At 40.5% G+C, this 22,897-nt stretch overlaps 1 protein-coding gene across 8 annotated transcripts in view; it reads right to left on the bottom strand.

Moving 5' to 3' along the window:
• Positions 1-22,897, bottom strand: part of prdm16 (PR domain containing 16) — a 304,752-nt gene that overhangs the window by 189,935 nt on the left and 91,920 nt on the right. For all 8 annotated transcript variants that reach the window (XM_049486253.1, XM_049486256.1, XM_049486258.1 and 5 more), the window contains exon 2: positions 14,476-14,825. In XM_049486253.1, the coding sequence (XP_049342210.1) occupies positions 14,476-14,825 (350 nt within the window). The remainder of the gene's footprint in view (positions 1-14,475; positions 14,826-22,897) is intronic.

Raw genomic sequence — 22,897 nt, 5'->3', positions numbered from 1 at the left:
AGTGACAGATAATGCGTCCCGCCGGCGAACTATATATTTCAGCGTGTCATAACACACACACACGAGCATGATATCACCCGACGTGGAGACAAATTTGTGGCCCATCTTTAAATAGAGTCCTTTTCAAAAGCAAGCAGTGTCACACACGGAAATTAGCATGAAAAACGTGCCCTGAGGAGAGGGACGAGAGATTTACAAAGACAGGTTAAGCTGAAGAGAAAGACGGAACGAAAGCAGAGATGATTCAGAAATAGAACCTCCTTTCTCCTACATTACATGCGTAACTAAGAGGAAAAGAAAGAAAGAAAGAAAGAAAGAAAGAAAGACACTCATTACTTGTTTGCACCACAACTTCTTTTCTAGGAATATTCTTCTAGGAAAATTCTACACTTCAGCACTTTTTCTAACACAATAACTTCATTGTCTTTCGCCTTGAAAGTTTGTGTCGCTCTTTTGTGCCGTCATCTCAAGAATAACACTGAAAATCTGTGGAATAATAGAAAAAAAAGATCTTTTCCAAAGAGTGACACACAAAAGGAGAAAGAGAGAGACAGACTTTATGAGACACCAGGGGCATCGCAGTGTTGCTCTAGCAAAAATAAAGAGCTTGAACTTGAAGAACTCAAGAAATATTTCCTCCTTACTGGATTTTGGATCCGATGTCCAACGTGATGGATTCATTGTATTCTGCCTTATTATCAAAGCTGGCGATCAACTCAGCCTCACATGTAATAATTGTGCTTGTGGCCCCTGTTATTGGCCTTTAAAATGCCTGAGATATAATGAAGGCAGTGCCTTATTTCCTTCCTTTGCTTTCTTACAAAATGCATAAACTACGAGCACACTACTGCAATACATTTAAAAAAGATGATGGTTCATTTTGCTGCATTCTTTTATAATGTGGTTATATATTGGTCTGTTACAGATGTATTGTTCTTGTTGGATGAAATAAAGCCATAACATACAAATAAAGTAAGTACTTTTTAAAACCTTTAATTATTTATAGTGGAGGGACAGTTATCAACGTTGAGCAAGCTCTTATTTATAGTGAGGGTTTGTGAGACATGCAGCAAAACATAAAATTTAATGTGAAAATAAAATATCTTTTGTTTAAATTCAAACTAAAGGAAAGCTGGAAAAGCAACAATGCAGATATAGACACAATACAAGTAAAATGTTTAATACAATTCATGTCAAGAAAAAACAGGCAAGCATAGATTTAAGAGGCCGCCGTTGGCTGCACTGAATCATTGATGGGGAGTTTGGGACCAAAGTATAGGCACTTATTTCGAATACTAAAAAATATGACATCTATTAAAATATGACATCTATGTTTCATTTGATGTGACCCTGCCTCTGCCTCTACAGGTTGTAATCAGAGGTTTTTAATAAGCTTCTTGTGTAGTTAAGTTAAAGTTATTAATGCCTCGTTTGAAATGTCAGGGCTCTCTGGATTCTACCAATGAAGTGTGAAGCTACTTTGAGCATTGATAACGGTGTAAAAAGCGGTGTACAAATATGCCCCATTAAAACCCATTCTAGTCTGTTTTGACAAACTGCACATAATTGCTGGATCTCGAAAAGTTGCGTAAGAGCGGAGGTGAGCTACTCAACAAAGGTTAGTACTCTTTATTATGTTTTACTACACACAAAGTCAATTTCAGACGGAGTTCTACTTTAAGAGAATTAGTACATGCACGCTTTGAGCTGCACAAGGCATATTTTTTGTGCCCTCACGATACCAAAGACACACCGGCGTGCCTTAAATCCAGATGTGCATTGCACAATTTAAGTCTCGCCTATAGAGTTCTAAAACAGGGCCACATGTCTTCTCAAACTCCCGCTAACGCAAAGTCATTGGACAGTGCTCCACACTTGCAGGAGAACATCCTTCAATCCTGCCAACCCTGCTACATCAGCCAACATCCGGCTGAGAAAAACGGTGTGGAGGGGAATGATCATCCAAATAGATCTCCACATTGAGAAAACAATTATGCTGTCTTAATTGCAAAATCTAGCTTTAACAACTTTTTTTCAACATGTAAAAACAAATAAACATTATTTTCTTAAAAAAAGCAAAAAACACCTCATCTCACTAATGTAATCTAAATTTTGATACATTTTTAGCTATTTTTAGTATCGCTGGTAAATGTACATTTTTTACAATATTGATTACCAAAGAAAATATTGTTACAAAGTACAACTGTAGGGTGCATTAGCACAAACGCAGAAACACATAAAAAAGGAGGCTTATCTAACATAACTTAATGCAGCCCCTACATGCCTCCAGGACATATCAGAGAGATGTAGGACCTTTCGCACCGTGGCGAGCGTCTAAAGCTCGCATGTGCTGCTAGACTCCGGAAAGGGAATTTGATTTACTTCAGTGAAGGGAGGCAAAGAGCACGGCAGTGAGACAAATGCGTATTTCCAGCGTGAAAATATAACTGTAATTAGCAATGTAAACAAGGCTGGCAAACGCCATCATTCAGTGCGCCGGAGAGCAGAGGCAGCGTCTGCCGTGCCCTCGGGCCAAAAGAGCTCCTGATGGACCTATTCATCAACACGCTCCTGAATGATGGGTGTTCATGGAGGGGGGAAGAGAGAGAGAGAGAAAGAGAGAAAGGGAGAGAAAGAGCACATTCTGAGCTCCAGTTACCTGCTTCTTCCAAGAGAGAGTAATGTTTGGCTAGTATGGAAGTTCAGAATGTGCACATTGAAAAATGGACAGACAAAAACTTGGAATGTCTGCATTCATCTCCGGCTGCCACGAAAGAGAAAAAAAAGAAAAAAGAACAACAAAAAAAAAAAAACAACAAAGCCAGATCAGCTGAATTAAGAGCCCTTAATTGCCCTGTACTCTATATAACTTTCATTAAGGTCCGAGATTAATTAACAGATGGGGGTAATTGGTTATTAACAAATGATAAGGCATCAGCGTGGTAATCAATCCTGACATTTAATTTGCAGCCTGCTTCCCCTGCTATCAATTACCATGTTCATGGGAATAATTGACAATGTTCGCTGGGGGGACGTGATGCGAAACAGCCAGTTTTCTTTTCCTTTTTTTTCACAGCTCTGAAAAACATCGCTTCTATGTTTCTACAGCAACCGAGATCATATGTTTAATATTAGACATAATCTGTTCTAGTCAAGTGCCCCGAAAACGGGGAAAATTGGATTAAATTGGTTAATGGCATGTTTAAAACCTACATAAAATGAATGTGAATGGAAGATTTTACAGGGCTGAGCGAGAGCAGTGGTGTTTTTACGCATTCCGCTTTTTTTTTGTGTAAACCCAGGTCCCCCTTAAATGATGCAAAACCACACAGCCCTGGTCAACGGAGCAGAGAAAGACCACAGTAAAGATATAAGTTTACGCTATGTGGGAAAGAGAGCGAGAATATTTACACAACGGGTGCCATGTGATCACATAAGCAGCCATGATATTTTATTCCCTATTTGGCCATATTTTGGGCATGATAGGAAGTTATTCTTAAGGCAAAATCTACCATAAAATAACCACAAAAAAGTTTGGGGTTTCTCTTTCAGAAAAGCAGTTAATTAAACCTTATTTACGGGTTTCTGACACTTCTAATGTCTAAATGCATCACATGACAAAAATGAGGGTAAATTTATTACACTATAAACTGAAAGTTCAAATTTTAGATTTTGGGTAATTTAAGAAAATAAGTCAAATGTGATTGGAGACTTAGATCCAATCAATGGTATGGAAATATTGGGCTATCATTAACTTCTTTAAAATGTTCCTTTTTCTTAGGTAAAATGAGTGATAACATGCACCTTATAAATATGGTGTACAAAATGTAATACTTTAGGTATTTACAGGATTATATTTTTACATATGAACAGGGTCAAAAACAGGGTCAGAAACAAACCAAGAACCAGACACAGACATACCATAAATTAGAAGCTGAATAATGTAAAACAGAATAAAGTTTCAAATCATTATGGACTGAGAAGCTGCTGTCCAAAAATATGCCCCTGCTTCAAAATCAACACCAACAAGCCCAGGAGTAAAGCTGTATAGTCAGAACAGACAAACATTAAGGTGTATGGCCATAATAACCTGAGGTAAATTTTAAGGAATACTGAAGAATACTGTATCAACTGTTAAACATGGTGGTGGGAACATCAAATTATAGGTCTGTTTTTCTACTAGTTAAACTGGTACACAGAATGAAGTAGAAGGAACAGTAACAAAGAGGACTATCTTTAAATTCCTCTGTATAACCTCATTCCATCAGGTTGATGTTCAGACACAACTGGGTGTTCCAACAGGACAATGACTCACAAACAAAATAAATCAGGTCCAATACTGCCATGACATCAATATTCTTGAGAAGTATATGTACACTTCTAACATCAACCTAAAATACATACGTAATCTTATGTTCGGTTATTAATCAGGTTAACAATGACTTCACACCGTGGAAAAGTCTCTTTAACGTAAATCAGCAAAAATCCTTTTTGTTATTTCAGACTTGTAAGTACCAGTGTTTGCATGCATGCATGCTGTCTGCACTCATTTGTGGCATGACAGGATTCAGACCTTAAGAAGAATTTAAGAAGAACCTCGTACACAAGATGAATAGATCAATACATGAATCAATCGTCCACTTCTATCGCCAATCTTTGTCCACCTTAAGTCTCTTTTTCACCCCTTCCCTATTGATCATCACCAGTGTTCGTCTCTATCAGAATCTCTCAATACGTTCTTTGGTCCATTTCGAGATAAAAGCCACCCAGCCTTGCAAACAGACCAGACAACCTGCTAACCGCGGCCCATCGAATGCTATCTACACGTGTGCTTGGCGGCTAAGCAATTCCACACAAAGGCGGACAAACAGAGAGGTGAAAGGTAAGGTCAGGACAGATAGCGGCGAGGCGTGGCGCAAACGCTGTGAGGGACGTTAGCAAGAGGACAAACAAAAGTCAACCGCGGGCATGAAAGCGGGCTGTCAAGGAGGGATCAGGACACAAAGGAATTCAGGCAGACCTAAGAGGAACAACCATGGAGAATAGAGCATCTGTCACGTATACCAAAGGCGCAAAGCGAAGACGTCCAATCCGGAGTATCGCTAAGTCAACACCACAGCAAATACAAGAAAATGGCAGGCAATGGGCCCTGTTTTTTTAGGTGGGATGAATAATGCTGATATGGAAAAGTACCCAACGCCATGAAGGCAAACAGAAAGTTTGCATTGCAGCAAAGTCATCACTAGGTCAAAGCCCTTTGAAGTTGAGAGTTAAGGAGATAGGTGACATGGGCCTGCACAATAGAGAATGGGCCAGGCCATCAATAGCAAAGGTCAAATAAATCATATCTGGCAACTGGAGGAAAGAACATCCGGTCGAAGAGCCAAGGTAACGCACACAACAAACAGAAAACCTGCAACTGCAATGACCACTTCTGTGTTTTAAAAAATGGCCTTGCTTTTAAGAAACTCTCTAAAACGGCATGACTGTGCAGTAGAGTTGCTTACTACTGCTACTTTTTTCCCGACAGGATAAAGCTCTGCCAGGCGTCTTATCTTACACTGTGTGAGATTTGCCATGATGCGAATTTGAGCAATGTAATTAATCTAGCTAAGCAGGATTCAGCGATGGGTAGGCGAGTGCTTACGAACGATGACGGTTAGAGTCATCTCACGAGGTGAGAGAAGCTTTAAATCAAAACTCCGCCATGCCTCGTCACACTCTGAGGGCATGGTGTGTGTACACACCATTAATCTGGCTTTTGAAGAAATGCCACTGCAGAGCTTGTTCACATCGAGAGTCCCCGCTGATTCACCCTGATACATTGGCTCCTTTGTTTCACTGGCGAACGCGAGCGTGATGAATAAAAGAGCCTCTATCTGACTGCCCCGGTGAAATGGGTTGAATAAAGAAGCAACAGTGGCAGTGCTTCTGCTACACTCGCACTCTAAATTAGATTACCACTAAAAACAAGCCTAATCACAGCAAGGCCATTGCAACCATGTGGGCTGCTACCAAATGGAGATTGTTCAGCTGGGTTATAGATACCTGTTGGTTTGTTTTGAATCACTACAGACCAGTGTGAGTGATTTTATCTGATAGGCACAAATCAAGAGTGTTATATGGATTATTTGTTATTTTTTTCATTATTTGTATCGTTTAATTGCTTTTAAGCTGTCTTTTTTTGCTTCTCAGTTTAAAAGTGGTCATACATCTTCTACTGCTTTTAAATGTAGAATTATTTGGAATTCTGCAATTCCAAAAGATACATTTCATTTATGACAATCAAGAAGAGCTGCTTGAGATGGTCAGCAGTATCAACACTCCTTGCGACTTCAGCTTAAACAAAAATAAAGGTTAAACTGCTGTATACTGAAATTCTAAGATTTTTTTTTTTTAGCTCTAGGAGCATCTTCAGCTCATACTATATTAATATATGCATTTAAAAATGAACTAATATGGTTTTTAACTACAGTTTCAAACCTGTAATATTGAATGTTCTTAAGAAGAAAAAAAGTCAACATCAGTGTCATGACGTCTATTTCAACTGCAGAATAAACACTTTTGACGAGTGGATCCAAACTTTTAAAGCATAACGTATGCAAGCTTCATGACCGTGCCCACTTAAAAATCGTCCAATCAGAATTCAAGGTATCTAAAAAAAGTGGAGCCTATAGTTTGGCATCCTAAAATGCCAACAGCTATTGCTGTTCCCACTCTTGTATCGGTTAAGCCTCGGATAAGTCTCAGTCAACGGCAAGTGGAGGGAGGTTGCCTAATACAAAGATGCCATTCTGTCATCATGAACTCACCCCATCACTAGACACATTCCCAAATTGACATTGTCTCAGGATAAGGGGATAGTACACACACACACACATATCCATTATGGTGCCCCCTCTAGATATATCTGACAGCATCTGATGCTAGATGGACACATCCAGGAACAGCAGTCCCCTACGGAGGCTATCTGACAGTATTTCAGAGTTGACTGTCAGCGTCAGGTGATGTCAGTCCACTCGACATCCCACAACGTTTCTGTCAATACCATATCCAGCGCCAATCTGCCCGCTCATAATAGAGCATCGTGCTACCGGGTCCCTAAACCGACAGGGCCACCGGCTACAGCCCTTCCTCTTGGGGCCCTTCGAGGAGACTGAAGAACAGGCCTGATTGAAACAGTCTGTGGCAGGGGCCAGTGTTATATTATGTTGTGATAAAGGGAAGCATAATGGCTTTTAAATAGACGCGCTCTGTCTCTTGTTGGCTGGCGAAGGCACTCTGCAGGGAGAGAGGCTGTGCGGAAGCCCCCGGGGCTGAGCGTGCCGCAGATTGAGCTGTCCGTCTTGCTGAAATGAATCTGAGTTAACACCTCTTCAATCGGGACAGAGGCAGAGCCTGAGGGACAGATGGAGGAAAGCGCCGCCATCCTCCTCCTCCTCCACCTGTGTGGAGCAGCCGCCGCGCTCATTAACCCACACCTGTGTTCTGGGGTGCAGGACTGAAACAGCACACACACACACACACACCTTATAAGACAAAAGAAAAGCTCTAGATCAAGAATGCTTGCGTACATGTATTTGTGTGTGAGTGTGTTTAATTACACTATGTTGGCAAAATAGCTAAAGGATTTAATTCTCCTGAAATCAAGATAATTTTAAATCAGTGTATCCAGCTTTTGTTGGAGATATTGTCCAAGGAAGGCTTCACTGCCAAAAATATACTGTATATTTAGAAGCATTCAGTGACAGAAATGATACCATTCCACCTCATTATCCCCAACTCCTTAACTCATCCCATAAGTACTGCATAGAGCACCATATATCATTACAGAGGACACAGTTCCATTTCTCCAGAGCTCAACGCTGGGGGCTTTATACCCCTCCAGCCTTCCTTTTGTGAGCATTGGCACACTGGGTGCAACCAAAAGCATTATAAGGGGCGTCAACAAGCATGCAGGCATACAATGTATGTAATTAACAAGAATGTACTGATTCAACCTATTGAAATGAACTGTATTATAGTGTATCACCTTTTTTTTGTTTTGTATTGTAGCTAGTCTTAGCTTGAGAACACTTTGCTAGCTTGTGCCTACAGTGTTAGTTTGTGGCTAATATGTTTGCTTGTGTCTAATGTATTAAGCTGTGTCTGTCATCAGCATTGTGACCACAGTGTGCACTTGTTGCTAGAGAGTTAGCTTTAGCTTGTGGCTAGTGTGTTATCTTATGTCTATAACATATTAACTTGCTGTTAGCGTCAGTATTGTGGCTGATGTTTCTATTACATCAGTTTAAGACGCTACTAAGCAAAACTAAGCTTTTGTTGCAAATATTGTACTTTTAGAAAAGAGGATTGCTCTAATAAAGTCAAAACTAAAATATTTAACACATTCCTGTTATTTTAATCCACTCTTTATATCCATTTTTGCTGTTTTCAACTGCTACAATGCTATTCTACTCATAAAACTATTTAGTGGATTGAAAAATATGTGTAGAAAATGTGTAGAAAAAGAAAAATTCTAATACTTCGGGCAAAATGCATCAGTAACAATTCTATTCTCAGGTTTAGAAAGGTTAATGATCTGTTCATCTCATGCATGATATTTAATGCGTTTCTATTTTTTCCTTTTTTCACTTGGCAGCTCTCAAATCTCCCTCTGGTGAAACAGTAAAACCGGACACTGCTGTTGATATTCACACTGACGCTAAGCCACATTAGCATCAGCAGACAAGAAACTAAAGCAATACCCAAAATCTACAGAGTCCTCCTCGTCGTATTCCAAATTCATTACAACTATAACTCTCCCTGCAGCGCAACCCAACACCAGCTCTCCTCACTGTGCAAGTATCTGTCTGTGTTTGGCCCGCTGTGGCTCTGCTGTAATCCGGTTCTATTAACACCTCTGACCCTGTGCTGTTAGCCCCACTCCTCTCTCCACACTGTCTATTTGTCTTTGTGCAGGGGCAGTGCACTGACGTAGTCCAGTTCAGCTCCTCTGGGAGTCCAGTGATGGCTATCCATGCCTGACTGTTATGACTATCCTCGATAAGAGCTCTGGCCCCTCTGGCCAAAGCCAGCGATGGAGGCAGACAGGATGTTTCAGAAAGAATCCCAGAGATTTTTTTAAGGATTTTTTTGTTGTTGTTGCTGTTATTGTTGTTTGAAATTAGTGAGTATTTCTGAGACTCAGTTTTTTTGTGTGTGTTATCTTGTGGCTAACATATTAACTTGTTGCTAGCACATCAGTATTGTAACTAGAGTGAAGAGTAAAGAATGACTAGAGCGTGTAGATAGGGTTTAGCTTGTAACTAATATAATAATGCTGCATTCAAATGGTATCAGGTTTATTGTAAAAGAAAATATCCTACTAGGATGCAGAACATGCACACTGTACAAAGTGAGGACCCAAAGTCAGGCACATCAAAATGTTTAAAGTTGCTGAAATTGACCATGTTGTGACATTAAAGCTTTCCAGTGAAGTAGAGCATGTAAGATATCTTAAATAAAAATGTACATTGTATCAGTTACTTATAATAGTTGCATATATCTTGTAACATTTACATTAAAAAATGTTATTTAACATAAAAGAAATAAAAATACAAAAAATGTTCCACACAAAACACAGAAACACAACTGGACCACAAACAAATAAAAATTGGGTCTTGCATGTGTTTTAGTTCTGTGACTAGACTGTTAGCTTGTTGCAAGCAAGGAATTACAAATATTGTGTTACGTTACTTAAGTAAAAATATTGGTTGCCTTTATTTTACTGAAGTAAATCTTTTTTAGACAACTTTTCCTTTTCCAATTATTTCTACTTTCTACTCCCTACCTTTTAAAAATAACTATATTACTCCTATTTAATTTCAGCTTGTTCTCAATCCTGCTTCTCATCGTTCAATAAAACCCTCTATCCAGATAAATCTCTCAACACCCTGTTGGGTTATACATGATCCATTGCACCTGCACATCTCACAGTGTTACGTCACACTCCAGTAAGGATATAGCAGACGTATCCTGTAGCCTGAAGATGATCTGTGTGATCTGTGTAGTATGAAGATGATCTGTGGCAGAGACTCAAGAGAACTTGAGCAAAATGTCCAAAAAAAGGTTTACTCTTTAATTCATATTTGCATTGTACTAAAATGCATAATTTTTAATGAATATATATGCAGTTGAAAAAGGGAGCCACAATTTAGTAAATCACTTTTTTTTTTAAACCTTAACACTTTAATATAACATTATAGTCATTACAGCTTTTGGAAAAATATTTTTTGAGGAGGGGGTGGTGCACTATAGATTCCTGTGTTATGTTACTTTTACTGTTATACTTGAAGTAGTTTTAAAACCAGTACTTTTACAATTTTTACTTGTGTAAAAAGCTTGAGCTGATCTTTTAACTTCTACAGCTTCTATTTTTAAATCATAGTATATATACTTCTACCTCAGTAAAGAATAAGAATACTTTTAACACCTTTGCTAGCGAATGTGTCAGCTTTTTGTTGCTATTGTTGTTTTAATGGGGCAATCTTTTTGAGGCACTCTCTTTTATTTCTCTTTTAGAAGAACTTCCTCAAAACCCAACCGCCAGCGTTCCTACAGCCGTTCCAGAGATGAGCTTTTATAGTAAGCTACCACACAGCTTCCATAAACTCTGGAAGAACAGGAAAAAAGGCTAAATAACAGACTTAAAATCAAATACGACTCGTAAAAAGAGGTGACAGGATTTTACACAGTGTCCTCGCCCAGTTTCCGGCAGCTGCCGGCGAGTATCACTTTTATAGATGGTTTGTCACAGATGGTCCAACAGATGTCTCTGTGGTCTTCAGCAAGTCTGTAAGTGTGTGTGTGTGGGTGCATACATGTATCTATGTGTGTGTGTGCGCAAACGTGGGCAGGATCTCCTAGATGTGCTCCTCGTCAATCGTTACGCTGTCAAGTGGAGCCTTGAGAGCGCTCCTTATAAAAAGTAAAGCGAAAGTACTTGAGCGCATAAATTGGCGGCTGAAATCTGAGCATTGTGTCAGGCAGACACACAGACAGGCTTTTTCCTGAGGCCGGATCCTGATGAGCACCATTAGCGGCGAATCTAAGCCAGCGCGGCCTCAGAGGGAGAGTGTAGCTTTTGGAGACGAGCCCTGGGCGTGTCGGGAGTCTAGTCAAAATATGAACCCATACTGAGGAAAAAATTAAAATAAAAAAAGAAAGCTGCTCACAGTGTGTGCCTACTAAATGTCATATATGTTTCACTGAGAATAATCTCAGCAGATGAATGTTGGCTTGGGAAGGGGAAAGAAGGTGAATTAAGCATGGTAAGAGAAGAGGAACTATATGTCCTGAGTAATTTGGAGGGAAGAGTAGTGCAGACAGCTTTGTTGGCATACCTGTCACTTTTAAGCTGACAAAATTAGGTGTGATCTTGTATTTAGACATAACACTTACCTAACTAGAGACTGTATTACAAAAAAAATGTTTACAGCACATTAATCTTTCAGGCCCTATTTTATTGATATTTAGGCTTGATTTAGAGCATGTCAGTCTTTGCTATCGTAACAACAGAAAAAGTAAACCTTGTGAAACTTACATGCACAAATAAGCATGTAATAATTATCTTAAATATTCATGGGTTTGTTTTAGGCATAACATAAAATAAACCAATGAGTGTGTCACTTTCTGTTCCCATTAAGTGCAAGGTGCCCTTTGACTGGCGTATTGCTATTGTAACAGTGCAACTACCTGGAAGTGTCCAACGCATCTCAGCAGATGAAACTGACATGTTTGTTCAGGCTGCGAAGGTGCACAAGCATGGCATTTACAGGAACAGCAATGTTATTTTATGTTTTATCCTTTTTATTGTTTATGTAAAAGCTGGGTCTGTGTATTGCTGCATGTTCATGTGTGCGGTGTGCCAAGATAGCAATGAACGCCTGAGTGTGGATGCTTGTTTAGGTTCCATTTAGTCAGTGGCACACCTGTGTTTTCCATTATTATGATAGCAATATGCCAGAAATTTACCTGAACGCACCTCATTTCGAGACCCTGCCCATCCATTGCTATTTAAATTACGCAGGTGGAAGGTGTAATGACAAACTGTTGGTGTAAGATTGCAATGAACATTGTAATGCATCTTGCGTAGGGTATAAGATATATGTATATATCTACAATATGTCATTTCTGTAGTTTAAATGCAAATACATTATTTCTAGACAAATAACATCAGAACATCATAAAAACATCAGGCAGGTCTTGCAAGGTGTTTCTGGTATGTAGTGGTCAGTACATAAAAAATTATTCAAGGAAAGACAAAAAATTAATCTGCAAGAGACTCATGGACACCCAAGGCTAGTGTGTAAGTATGTAGGGAGTGATGGCGAGTGTGTCTGGTTCAAACACACAGAAAAGCTACTGAGGCACAAGTTGCTGTAAATGTTAATGCTGGCTATGTTTTGTGTAGTTCAAGCCCTGATGGCTCAAGGCTAATTTATCACAAAGACAATGCAGGTGGTTTTAATGTAACGGCTGATCAGTGTATATTGCCTATGTACATTATTGCCAAGATATCATTTTTACAGCATATGCAGAAAACCATGCTAGTTTCCTTCCCTACTAAACTTGATTTGAAATTCAGGTTAGTATGAGCTCGTATCCATGTACATGACTAAAACAGCCTGCCAGTCTAATATATAATTACAGTATCTGAGTGTAATGGATACACTGTACGTACTGTCCAATGTGAGTGTATATGTGTGTGTGTGTGGGTGGGTGTGTGTGATGGAGAGAGAAAAATACAGACAGTCGGAGAAGGGGCTTTAGATCTGTTTTGGCCATGCGGGCGCTAACAAGCTTACTGAAGCAACTTCAATATCCTTCAATGTCATAGTGAAATGAAAATGAATAGTTCAATACAGCTCCATGCTAATGCTACGCCTCTCCCATTCCCAGTATCGTGTGGCGTGACCAAACGAGTGCACTCGAATGCATTAAGGGGGAAAAGCTGATATCTTCAGTAATCAGGATTTTGTAAATGGGCATCAAAAGAAGCTGAGGAATAGACTGAAAAAGGACAGGGAAAAAAAGGATGCTCGAATGTGCAATCATGCCTATGTGTGTTGCGTGGAATATGCGTATGGCACGGGTATCTTTATTGCACTCTGTGTCTCCATCTCTCACTCACAGACTATGAGCTAATCATAACAAGATTCACTTACCTCAGTCCCCGGTCCAGGAGTGCCAAGCGAGCCTGTCCAGCCCCACCTCCCACCTCATGTATTGTATCTTATTGCTGTGTGTCTCCATGAACACATTTTATCATGGCTAACTCCAACCCTATTCTTACTTGGTCCACTTTATTTAAAATTGTTTAAAAGCTGAAATCCCGTTTTAATAATTTAAATTAGACTGAGATATTCTGAATGAGATTAAAGCTATGGTCTATGTTTAAGGATGTAACGAATCATAAAATGTATTTTTTTTTTTGTTTTAGAGAGAATGGCATCTCTGTCATTGCCTCTGCGGTCTCAGTGCATGAGCTACTGCACTGTAATTTTGGTGCAGCATGCATAAGACCTCATGAAGGAACTACAGAAGATTATGCATGTAATTTTACCTTGTCAGTCCAAGTTCTTCTTTAACTTCATATGTCGGTTCTACAGTACCATTAAAAAAGTTTGGACACACCTCAAATCAGTGGTTTTTCACAATTTTTCTATTTTATGTATTGTAGATTAATACACCGTATGAAGAATAATTAGGATATTAGAATATGTTTAATTTTTTTAAAGTAGCCACTTGCAAAGATGATATAATGTTCAGTTAACAGCTGTGCTGAATTTATCAGGAGTTAATCACTTAAATTTCTTGCCCTCTTAATGTGTTTGAGAGCATCAGTTGTGTTGTGACAAGGTAGGGTTGATATTTATTTCAAGAAATAAAGGTCAGTCAAAGTATTCTCAACTGCACTTGAGTGCAAAGACTATCAAAAAGGCTATGATGAAACTGGCTCTCATCAGGACCACCCCAGGAAAGAAACATTCAAGAATTTTGGTTTGTTTAACACTTCAGCCCTAAGTTTAATACATGATTACTTATGTGCTCCACTATAGTTTTAATGGATGACTTCAGTATTAATTTACAATGTAGAAAAAAAAAACAATGAATGAGAAAGTTTGTCCAAACTTTTGACTGGTACTATATATCTCAGAGCTTGTCAACAATTGCACATTTATAGCTGCCCATATAAAATAGTGTATAGTAATTTGTATATACAGCAGTAGTGTAAAAGTGATTACATAATGATAACATAATAGTTCTTCATTTGAGCTTCCTCTAAATAATGGTGTACTAATATGTTATAATTGATACAATTTTAAATGAATCTTTAACAAATTTTGAAGCATTGCTAAAAAACTTTGAAATTAACTCATGAACTCATGTCGCTGGAAAATTTTAAATAGTGGTGTATTCTACTGAACGTACCTCCCATCCATAAGTGGTTTCTTTGACCGTGGCACTCTGCAGTCCGTTGTATGGTCCGAAACGTTCGCCCATCCCGATTCTGGATTTGGCCCAGATTCCTAGGCCGGCCCCTGGTACAGAGGACTCACGCAGCTCCAGGTTGGAGGGGATAGGAATGTCATCAGGAATGTAGACAGGGACCTCGTAGGGTGAGCCCTCTTTCGGGGTGAAGTCCTCGTTGTTGGGCTGGGGGGAGGCAGGCCCCACGGCGATCGGTGACATGATGCTGTCTTCCGTCTCCTCTTCGGCGCTCTCGCCGGCCGCTGGGTTGAGCTCTGTGTCGTACATGTTTTCTACTGCCTCGCTGTCATCTGAAAAAACAATACAACAGGAGGATTAGTCTACCACTTACATGTTATTTTGACTTTCATCTTTATAGTTCTAATATTTTCGCATATGTTTACCGAAAGAGACTGTTACATAACTTCTGGGAAGATAACCATCAGTCACTTCACACTTTTGAAACAGCTTCCCCACGCTAGTCATCAGGCAGATGCTTGTCATGCGGGTCATATCTCGACTGGCCTCCTTCAACCTCTGAAGATGGAAAACCTGAGCCCTTTGAAATGACTCTCGGTTACCACGCCATTCCAGACCGCTCCAGCCTAACGAGACTGCTGCTGGGTTTGTTCCATTCACTCACAGCCTCTACCATTTCCTGTCTGATCATCTTACAGATAATAAGACCCAATGACCCTGTGGTCTGACGCCATCGCCAGCCATCCTCAACCTCTCCCATAGTCACCTATGTTTATTGTCATTCCACGCCTGACAGAGTAATTGTGGTGCTTAGCCACTGCGGTTAAAGACGGTAAGAGGCTGTCGGCTGAGAGCAGGGGCTGAGCAGATGTGATACCCAAGCGTTCCTTGTAGGGCTGTACTTCAGATATCAGTGATACAAAAACAAGGAACATTCAGAAGGAGCATGAAGTTACTGAGTGATTCACCAATACCTCAAATAACTGTAGTGCACAAGAACAGTACGTCACCACACCACACCACTTATTCACAACAGCTACATGACTTCTTTATATATTAGGGCTAGGGAGCACTAGGTGGGGGTGTAGGTGGGGTGGTGATGGTAATGCAATGCAATAGCCACTTTCCCTAGTCTCCATGACAACAACCATGCCACCGCACACGCATAGACTCAGTGTAATTTGTAGAAGCACCACTGCAGTTTGCTATCCAAACACAGGACCAGCAATCAGAGCTAACTAGGCCGCAATTACGCCAGGAGTGCTTCCAATCAGCCAGACTCAGCCCCCTGTGAGCACTGCCAAGAACACAACTTTATGGCTCCAAACAGTTTCCTTTCAAATTGAAATGCTATTTATTTGTAAGCAACATAAACCAAGCTGTGAAAAGGGGGGAATTAAACATGGTCATTCCTGAGCATGACTAAGGTGAGTGATTTTCACTTTTTTAAGCTTTTCTGGTCAATTTCACACACAGACAAACGCTGCTGTAAACAAAAGGAAAGTAGCGTGACGCATGTACAGTGAAGCGAGAAAGAATTTATTTCTTTCTAACTCCGCTCTGGGAAAACTTGGCGAACTGAGCTGATAGAATCAAATATTCAAAGCGTTCTATTAGACTGAATCCTCATACAGTTCCCTGTGGATTTTCACTCGTAAAAGAAAAAGCCGGTCTAGGAATTAGCTGACGGATGTAACTGTAGATGTAAATGTGAAATATGAACACTGGTGACAAAGCCTCTCGAACCCAACAATCCTGAGAGATCCAGGAAATTTATCTTATAAAAAAAAGGCCAGTAAAAAAATGGGAACACAAACGCTTTTAAAACAGATCCTGCGTCATCCTGCGATTTTGAGGGCGAAGAAACGTTTTCCCAATTTCTTTAATGATCAGACTTCACTGGAGCCTCAGACCAGCCAGGCAATTAACTGAAGAACATGTGGCCCAGTAGTAGCTTCCCCTTTTCACAGATCAATTAAAGTTTTACGGCCACAGCCTATCTGGTGGTGTTTGCAGGAATCAAAAGTGTTTTCAAAACCATTAAAACTTTTTCACCCACCCCCTATACCCCCATACCCCCACTTCCCACCACCTCCTCCTCCTCCATCCTTCTTTTTGGCATCTGACCCGTCAAGTAGAGTTTTCAACAAGCAAAGACAGGGTTGGAAAATCTATTAAATACTCCAGTAAAAGTGGCCTGCAGAAACACACACATATAAGTAAGTGATGTAAATCACGTATATATTCAAGAGGCCTGACTGTAATGTGCAAAACACTATGTGAGACGGGGCAACCGTTGACACCGCAGGGCTGAAAAAACCCAATGCCATTTACAAGCTCTTACGGCTGAGCATTAAGAACATGTGTGTGAGATTTGCCTGTTCGTAATATGGTGACATCACACCACTAGTACGAGGACGGACGTGAGAGAGTATAACAGCAGCTTTCTACTGTGCGGCAATTCTGAAGTCATGACTTTTAATCATTTACGTGAGACCTTCTGTAGAATGATATACCAAAAGTCATAGGATAGCATTTACATTGATTTTATAGCATGATTTTATTGCACAGGCTGATCAGACCTGTATAAGTTATGAGATTTTGACATTTTGATTTTGATGAGAGGACAGAGCAGTGCGTGGTAATGATCATGACCGGTGGCATCTGTCTAAAATTGTCCATGCGAACAGATTCTACAAGATCTCTACACACATATCCTTACAGGCCAGTGGGGCATCTTTTACCTTACATGGTACATGATACTAGATTATGTTCCATAATATATTGCTGCAGTAGCGTGACAAACCCTTGTATCTCTGAAACTGGAACATTACAGGAAAGGCCTGATTCTTCCAGGACTTGCCTGCTTCTAATTAATCTTCCTCGTAAACTCTTCAAACCTTCTCGTTTAACAACTTTACTATCTGCCGCCGCCAAGAGACAGACTGACATTTGACATTTCAGGCATTTGGCTGATGGTCTTATCCAGAGTGACTTACACCTGAATCATATCATACAGGTAGGAGCATACAATGTAAAGTTATTCACAGTTAACAAGTCTTGCCCAGGCTTTCTTATTGGTTTAAAGTGGTGTGCTTGCCCAGGAAGAGAACTGAGGATATTGAACCCTAGTCTGCCGCAGAGAAGGCCATATTCTCCATCACTACATGTGTGGGAGAGTCTTCCTGTTACTTTACTAGTGGCACCCTTTTTTATGCGAGCATCAGCTGCTATTCCTGTCCATTCCTGTACATACAAATCTACTTTTCACTCAACCTTCTCATTAGGGGTCTGACCCACAACTCCATAAAGCTGCTGCAAAAATAAAACAGTATAAAACTGAACTCAAAGGATCCCAAGCCAAAAAGGAAAAGAACAGAACTTTTTTTGAGGAAAGCGAGGGAGAAAATAAAGCTGACATTTTGAACTCGGCTGAGCTGCTGTGGTAGGGGTCTGTGTGTGAACTAGCGATGTTAGCACTGTCTCCCAGGGGCCTTTTGAACGAAGAGGCGGAGAAGCCAGGGACAGATAGTGCCTTCCTCTGTGCCTCTCCATGTTTTCTCTCTTGCTCATACTGAACTATTTATCCTGATTACACCGGGCCGCCATCATTAATTCGCACCTTGGGGGTCCTGCTCTCCTCCAAGCTTGGCCCACAATGAGACGCTTGTTCGGCTTTGTTATTCCACAGGAAAACTACTGTGCGGCCTGGGCCGGGACATGAAGGCATCAGATTTATTTGATAAATCGTAAAAGCATCGCTTTAAAACAGGGGGCTTTGTTATTGTGGGCCACACCAGAAGGCAGGGGAGATACTGACGCATGTTTGAACACTTACACTCTCACACACACAGCTCTTCTCCCTTCCTGAGGTGGTCTTTAACCGCTCTAAGTGGGAAAAGGTTCTGCTTCAAATATCTCCCTAATGTACTGGGAGTTCCACTGATATGTGAATGCTAGAAAAATGAGAACTGTGTTCTATAAGATGGATAAAAAACAACCATCTATATTCTATAACTTTTTAAACTGTTTGAATCCTAAAGGCTTGTAAAGAGGCACACACACACCCCACACAATATTAATAGTTAAGTTTAGACTTAGATGCAAACTAGTTGAAGAGTTGTGTTCAAGAGAAACTTACTTTTAATTTTGGTAGGATTCTCTTTTAACAATAATTTAACAAGCCTAACTGCGAAACGGTAAAGTTTCAAATAAGAAAAATAAAAAAAGCGACTCTGAAGATCCACTTCATTCACATTTCACATTCACAGCTTGGTGTTCACCCGCATATTTTCCTCTCAGCATGTCTGACTGAAGCCATCCCTGTTCTCTTGTGTTTGTGGATGCCCTGCGCTAAATGGAATGTGAAGTGAAGGGATCTTGCACTCAAATAAACAACCATTTTCTCAGGAGATCATGCTGCCAGTAATATGTCTGGTTCAGAACAGCACTGAACATTTACCTGGGTATTTACTGGTAATTAGATGGGAAAGGGTTCGGTATGACCGCAAGCTAATGTCTAAATTCCCATAAAGCATACACAGATAAACAGCAGGAGAAATCAAGTGGGAACAAAAGCAGATAAATTGCTGGGATGTGCAGTTATATTTACATTATGGGCTTAAAAGTTTCTGGAACACTGCTATAGGTTAACAGTTAATTTATGAATTAGTTTTAGTAAAGGAATGCAATACAGAGCAATTGTGGATCACAAAGAAGTGCAAGATGGAGATTGATTGGTATTATATAATTGATGGCTGCAACAAAGAAGGTGGGAAAGGACAGATTTTTAGATAGCAGTTGCATAATTATGTTGTGGTTATCTTGTTTGAAACAAAACAGTGTTACCTAGGTTTTCTCTTGCTTTACAAGTAGCAAGAACTGTCATGGTCCAGGACTTTCAGGGCAAGTATGAATTCATGCATCCCAATAAAACAGTTTAAGGGCTGCGTGTGTGAATAACATAAAGCCACTGCTGGTTAAAGATAAATTTGAGAAATTTGAGAGTAAAACGCAACAAATTGTACACATAATTCTATTGATGTGATGGTAGATAGGCACCTGGTAAACATCACAATCCATCACAAGCTCAAACTAACCCTTCCCTATTTGTATTCTCAAGTTAAAAACATACTCGCCCAATGGCTCTTCCTCCTTTTCTCTTTTAGGCTGGTATGTCAACACTGAGCAATGATAAGAGGTATGTGTTCAACAAAAAAAAAGCAAAGATATTAAAAATAAACCAACTTGAATGTCCAAATAAGGAAAAAAGCAGCTCTGGTTCTGTTAAAAGAGGCTCTTATGACAGAAATGAAAAATGAGCCGAAGTTTGAGCAATAGCTTCAAAACAGTTGTGGTAGCAACAGAAGCAGCGCTGACCATTAAGGATTTCAAAGGTGCCATGTAACCATATGTGGTGCTCACGCCCTTAATAATCCAGAAATATGGTCCCACTTACAGAATTATTGCCGTCATTAGAACCACAAAGGAAAAGCCTTTACCTGTTGCGCTTTAATCAAAGCTTTGATGATTTGATCTGGACCAAGAACCGGACTCTGTGTTTAATGCGGGGGAGAAAAAGAAAAGATGTCTGGCAGTAAAAATCAAACACGCATATATACGAGAAGAGGAGGGGATAAAAAAAAAAGTGTGATCTTTTCCATGGCACCAGGACTTTTTCGTTGACGCAAGAAACGTGTGTGAAAAAGGGGGCGCGAGGGACGGTCCGCGAGGTTGCCGAATATGCGTTCCAGAAAACCTGCGCTTGTTTCCCCTTGTAAAAGCAGCGGGAATTGTTTCCAAGCAACACTTAAAGTAGCAATATTGCCTTTCTGCTGAGGTGAGTGCCATGGGGCAGATTTAAACTAGGGGTGTTCCCCTTATGCCTGCTTGAGAGGTGCTTGGGTCCAAGCTCAGAAATGTCTTTAGTGCTGGTGACTTCTTTAAGAGCGAGGCTAAAATGAATAAGGTGGGAGAACATTTATTACATTTATATATAAAGCCCATCAGTGTGTACAGTGCACAAACCTAGATATAATCCAATGAATAGCCCAAGCTTAGCCAAATAATTGCTAACTAGACTCTAGCTGATGAATTTAAGCCCCAGCCTGCACAAATGTTACTCAACTAGATCTTAGGTTAAGAATTTTTTCACACATTTAACTCGATTGCTTGGATTGGCTTGGTTTTACTTCAGGAAATATCCAAGTGCACCAAAATGTGTCACAACAACAAAAGTGTGTTCAATTTATTGGCCAAACCTAATCTGTGAAATTTAACACAGTTAACTCCTGAAGTTTAACCAGTTATGTGTTTACCTGCCCTGCTGCATCCCATAATCCAAAGCGCATGTGTCTATTGAAGCTGTTTAGCTCAAACTTGCACCTGATGTGTACACAAAATAGTTGGGTCAGATCAAGGTCAATTCACGTTCTCAACACAAACAAACTGATTCAGAGTTTGTTTTGGAGCGGACCGATACAACCACCTCTGAAGGGTCTTGGAGCGTTTTGTTTTGGTCTGCATCTGAGTGCGATTACTGTATTCATACCTGCCTACACAAATCGCACCAAGGGTAAATGTGAACCCAATTCTGATTTAACAATCTGATTTAAGCGCAGCCTTAAAAAATCCCCATAGACCTATCTTTTTCTTTTACTTTTGTCAGCAGCCAACAAGAATTAAATGTCAGTTCAGTGCTTGAGATTCTACTTTTGGAGCGAGGCTAAAAAAAAAAGTGGGAGAATAGACATAGACCCTTAAACACTTAAAAGTTAATAAACACTGTCCGTCTGACAGTGTGTACACTGCCCAAGCCAGAGCAAACTGAAAAGCGTGTGCGGCCTCTTTCCACCTCATGTGCTGAAGGAAGACAAACTGGCTGAAGAAAGTGCTAAAGGAACTGACCTTGACCACTGCGGCTGCCCGAACATTCAATACACAATGGCTGCTAAAAGGCTGAGTGGTCTGTGAGCTAGCCCACAGCGCTGGACGGCATGCCAGGAACTATGCAAGCTTCATTTGAGCTGAAAATGAAATTTGGAGCCTCAACAATGACCCAGAGCAGCTAATTTGTTATTGCATATTGCAACGCCTTTTCCTGTGATATAGTATCAAGGGACGGCGGGAGGAAGGGGTTGTCGATATTAACAATAGTAACTGTGGTTACATGATTCATTTCCCTATTGATTAGCGGCGTCCACTTAAACAAATGGAAATGGTTTCAGCTCATATGCCATAGTACGGTAATATGATAACGGTTTTAAACAACAGTGCGCAGCGTGAAAGAATATGGTGGCAGACATATTCCGCTAAAAGCTAGCTGCCAGATAGCTCTGCTCAAGGTGCTGTGATCCATGGCAGCGTTTGTAACACCTTTTGCATTTAATAGAGGAACGTAATTAGAAGGCTTAAAGAGTCCCCACACCTGGCTTTACGAGGCCTAATCAGTTACCACGCTCATATTAGGGCCTGCAGGAGTGAGACTAAGTGTGTGTGTGTGTGTGTGTGTGTGTGTGCATACACTGGTGTGTGTGCCTGTGCGAGAGAAAGAGAGAGAAAGAGAGAGCATGTGCTGCTCCTGTCAGGCTCCTGATTGCCATTCTAGTCCACCGCTCTCCCTGGGGAGTAGCACAGGGCCTTCCACAGACATTTATTAACACGACAGATTAATAGCTCTGGGGGAAAGACATTTTCAGAAACATGATAAATATTAATAATAATCAATACTAACTTACATTTGCCAAATTGAGTCGCAAACATCACCCAGGGAAAGGGGGTGGGGGATTGGGGTGGGGGGCAGAAAGGCTGGTGGGAGATAGAAAGAGAAAAAGAGCAAACGAGAGATCAAGAGCAGCAGCAGCAGCAGCGGCAGCAGCAGAGGGTTAGTTTGCTAATAAGTGCCAGAAGGCTTCAGTCTGGCCAATGACAGGATAGCATATGCTCCACATACACGGAAAGGGTGGCTGCTATTAATAAAATAATGCCACAGATTTTTTCAATCAAAGAGGGGAAATGTCATTTTACAATCTCTTTTTTTCCCTCAGCAAAGAAACGCAAACCCCCAAAGTCTTTCCGCAACAATTCAATAGTGCTGTATTCGTACGCAGTTCTTTAGAATACGCTGTAGAGGAGCAGCTTTACAGAATGCCCCAGGCAGGGCAAAGCCTCGACATTGGAAGCTGGCACTTAGGGTGGAGGTTAGACCACCAACTGAAAAGCTTCCTACACTATAAGTCCAAAGGTTTGCGGACACCGCTTCTAATGAATTCAGCATTTAGCTACTTGCACTCACTGCTGGCAGACATCTGAAAAATGCACACTATCATACAAAAGGAGGAAAATACTGCCAAAAGAATAAAACTCCCTGAAGTAGAAACACATGAACCTACTGCCTACTGGCACC

This window comes from Astyanax mexicanus, chromosome 12 (genome assembly GCF_023375975.1).
Source record: "Astyanax mexicanus isolate ESR-SI-001 chromosome 12, AstMex3_surface, whole genome shotgun sequence".
Lineage (NCBI taxonomy): Eukaryota > Metazoa > Chordata > Actinopteri > Characiformes > Acestrorhamphidae > Astyanax > Astyanax mexicanus.
The sequence above is the reverse complement of the archived record's forward strand: the minus strand, read 5'-3'. Positions and strand labels throughout refer to the sequence as shown.